This window comes from Sinocyclocheilus grahami, unplaced genomic scaffold (assembly GCF_001515645.1).
Source record: "Sinocyclocheilus grahami isolate Dianchi unplaced genomic scaffold, SAMN03320097.WGS_v1.1 scaffold290.1, whole genome shotgun sequence".
Taxonomy (NCBI): domain Eukaryota; kingdom Metazoa; phylum Chordata; class Actinopteri; order Cypriniformes; family Cyprinidae; genus Sinocyclocheilus; species Sinocyclocheilus grahami.
The window spans coordinates 1372064-1375920 of record NW_015505469.1 but is presented as its reverse complement, the minus strand read 5'-3'; the positions used below and the strand labels follow the sequence as shown (position 1 = coordinate 1375920).

The 3857-nt window shown below is 34.4% G+C and overlaps 1 protein-coding gene across 1 annotated transcript in view; it reads right to left on the bottom strand.

Moving 5' to 3' along the window:
- LOC107600712 (pleckstrin homology domain-containing family O member 2-like) overlaps positions 1 to 3155 on the bottom strand; it is a 21947-nt gene extending 18792 nt beyond the window's left edge. The window contains exon 1 of the mRNA XM_016292669.1: positions 2837 to 3155. Within this exon, the coding sequence (XP_016148155.1) occupies positions 2837 to 2845 (9 nt within the window). The 5' untranslated portion in view covers positions 2846 to 3155. The remainder of the gene's footprint in view (positions 1 to 2836) is intronic.
- Between the last annotated feature and the right edge of the window lie 702 nt (positions 3156 to 3857).

Sequence of the window (3857 nt, the reverse complement as noted above, 5' to 3'; positions counted from 1 at the left end):
GCTCCTAAAGCGCCACCTCGTGGCAGAGAATGAATTTGCATTTCCAATAAGCCTTTCTTGCGGTTTATGGTCCGATCAATGCAAATATCAACTATCAACTCATGTTTTTAAGCAGCAAACACGTTGTAAATGAGAAAGAAGTTAATGTGCCTTCTAAAAATCTAAACAATTAAGACAGTAATATTTGTGCATTTTAAATTGACAATTTATATGCTTGATTTATCCCTTTTCATAAAATCTTCTAAAGGCTGAAATGCTGTTGTATAAGATTTTTGTTTTTGTGAAAACCTGTATCTGAACTGTAAATCATGTAATTTTATGGCTCAATACTGTATGTTACCATAGACATTGTCCAACCCCACTCATACTGTGTTCATTTTACTTGTGTAGCTCTTAAAATGGGTCATAAATTACCTTAAATTGCCTGACTGCAAATACACTGTAAATAGTGAAATAAAATTCCTTCCTTCATATTTGTTGATATTTGTGTATTGAAAATATTTTTGATTGACATTTAAACTCCTATCTGATTTACTATATTAAAAATATATATTTTTGGGCTAGTTAGATTAGATTTGGGCTAGTTAAATACATTTTCGTGGGGAACCAAAATCTGAAGAGTACCTGCCCGAAGGGCTACAGGGATTTTGAAATTTTGCGAGCCCTGAGATGATAGATAGAGAGATAGATAGATATTGACAGACAGACAGACAGACAGACAGATAGAAACATACAGATAGATATTGACAGACAGACAAATAGATACATACAGATAGATATTGACAGACAGACAGACAGACAGATAGATACATAGATAGATAGATATTGACAGACAGATAGATAGATAGATAGATATTGACTGACAGACAGATATATAGAAACATACAGATATTGACAGACAGACAGATAGATAGAAACATACAGATAGATATTGACAGACAGATAGATAGATAGATAGATAGATAGATAGATATTGACTGACAGACAGATATATAGAAACATACAGATAGATATTGACAGACAGACAGATAGATAGAAACATACAGATAGATATTGACAGACAGACAGATAGATAGAAACATACAGATAGATATTGACAGACAGACAGATAGATAGAAACATACAGATAGATATTGACAGACAGATAGATAGATAGATAGATAGATAGATAGATAGATAGATAGATAGATAGATAGATAGATAGATAGATAGATAGATAGATAGATAGATAGATAGATAGATAGATAGATAGATACATATAGATATTGACAGACAGACAGATAGATAGATAGATACATACAGATAGATATTGACAGACAGATAGATACATACAGATAGATATTGACAGACAGACAGATAGATAGATAGATACATACATATAGATATTGACAGACAGATAGATAGATACATACAGATAGATATTGACAGACTGACAGCTAGATAGATAGATATTGACAGACAGACAGATAGATAGATAGAAACATACAGATATATATTGACAGACAGACAGACAGATAGATAGAAACATACAGATAGATATTGACAGACAGACAGATAGATAGATAGAAACATACAGATATATATTGACAGACAGACAGACAGATAGATAGAAACATACAGATAGATATTGACAGACAGGCAGACAGACAGATAGATAAAAGCATACAGATAGATAGATAGACAGACAGACAGATAGATACATACAGATAGATATTGACAGACAGACAGATAGATAGATAGAAACATACAGATATATATTGACAGACAGGCAGACAGACAGATAGATAAAAACATACAGATAGATAGACAGACAGACAGATAGATACATACAGATAGATATTGACAGACAGATAGATACACACAGATAGATATTGACAGACAGACAGCTAGATAGATAGATATTGACAGACAGACAGATAGATAGAAACATACAGATATATATTGACAGACAGACAGACAGATAGATAGAAACATACAGATAGATATTGACAGACAGGCAGACAGACAGATAGATAAAAGCATACAGATAGATAGATAGACAGACAGACAGATAGATACATACAGATAGATATTGACAGACAGACAGATAGATAGAAACATTCAGATAGATATTGACAGACAGACAGACAGATAGATAGATAGATAGATAGATAGATAGATAGATAGATAACAGTCTAGTTGTTCAGACAGACATAGGCTAGACCCTGGATGGATGGAACATATTCAAAAACATATCTATCTATCTATCTATCTATCTATCTATCTATCTATTGAAACAGAAAACAGTTAACAAACACAACGCTTGCCTTAGAAGGGTTGGATGCAGCTTCACTTCCTGGTACAGATCTAAAGCTACATCACCTCGATCTGATGAACAGAATATTAATAGTTCTTAACTAAGTCTGACTCTTGGATTTCACGACGAGTTTAATTTCAGTGCAGCACAAAAGACGCTTCAAATAAACAAGTGATGCAACCCACCATTTCAATACACTCAGTTCATTCACGCAAGAGAAAGAATAACAGTATCAGCACGTAACTAAGCCAAAGTTAAAGTAAAGTCAAGTGAGTTTTGCTTGACGTCGCCAATGATGAGGACTAAGAAGTAGTAACAGAGTTAAATTGTTTATATAACAATGCTTAAATGTTCAATAAAACACCACCTGTACAGCGATAATTAACTAAGCCAAAGTAAAGTCAAGTGAGTTTTGCTTGACGTCGCCAATGATGAGGACTAAGAAGTTGTAACAGAGTTAAATTGTTTATATAACAATGCTTAAATGTTCAATAAAACACCACCTGTACAGCGATAAAGAAAGATATGTGAAATACTCACATCTTCCATGATATAAAAACAAAGCTCCCGTTGTGCGCAAAAGAAAACGCTCGACGCAGGACTTTATTTGGGGTTAAAACTGTTGATCTGTCTTCGTCTCAACTTTCTCACATCCAACATGACGCTGAAAAACAAGGAACTGTGTATGAGGCTGAAATGTAACGGGACTCTGCTGCTCTTTTCCTCTTTCGACTTTCTGCAGTTACAAAGTTTGAGGCTTGAAAAAAAAAACGTTGGTTTCCGGTAAGTCCCCAAAAGCCTCTGCCGCTGCCAAGAGACACCACGGCCGCGTCTCAAAACACAGCGAGCTGCCTATCTAGACAGCCTCGGACCGCCAGGAATGCCGTCTCTAAACTCTCGCTCTCTAACAAAAATGCTTGCTTCGACGGACGCAGCGCGCGAGGTCCAAAATGACTTTCCAGTTAAAAGACTTTTAAATGGAATTGGTATAAATCTATTTTGGGTAATCTCACGCAACACAAATTGTCTCTCTGTGCCTCTAACACGTGAACTATTTTAAAGACGCTGTATGCAGAACATAAAGCATTTTGTGATAAATGAGTTAGATCTGCAATGACGTGATTAATGACAGTATTTATGTTTTGGCAGTGTTTCCTCGTGAAATGAACTAAAAAGTAGGCTACTGTTGCCATGGTTGCCTCCGAGGTTAAGCGATTTTTGAATAGGCTACTGATTCATAATTCTGATTTTTTTTCTCACAATTCCTAAAGTCAGGTTTATTTCAAGTTAAAAACTCAGATATCAACTCGGAATTGCGATATATAAGCTCAGAATTCTAAGAAAGAAAGAAAAAAAACACAGAATTGCAAGATGCGAGATAAACTAAAAAAAAAATAATAATAAAAAAAGAGCTAAATGTAAGCTCGGAATAAAAAAAAAAGTCAGGATTCTGAGTTTATATTTCGCACAAAATTGCGAGATATAGCTTAAACTACGTATACATTGTTTTTCTTTCATTTAGCCATTTATTTATTTAGTTATTTCTATATTTTTTGTGGCA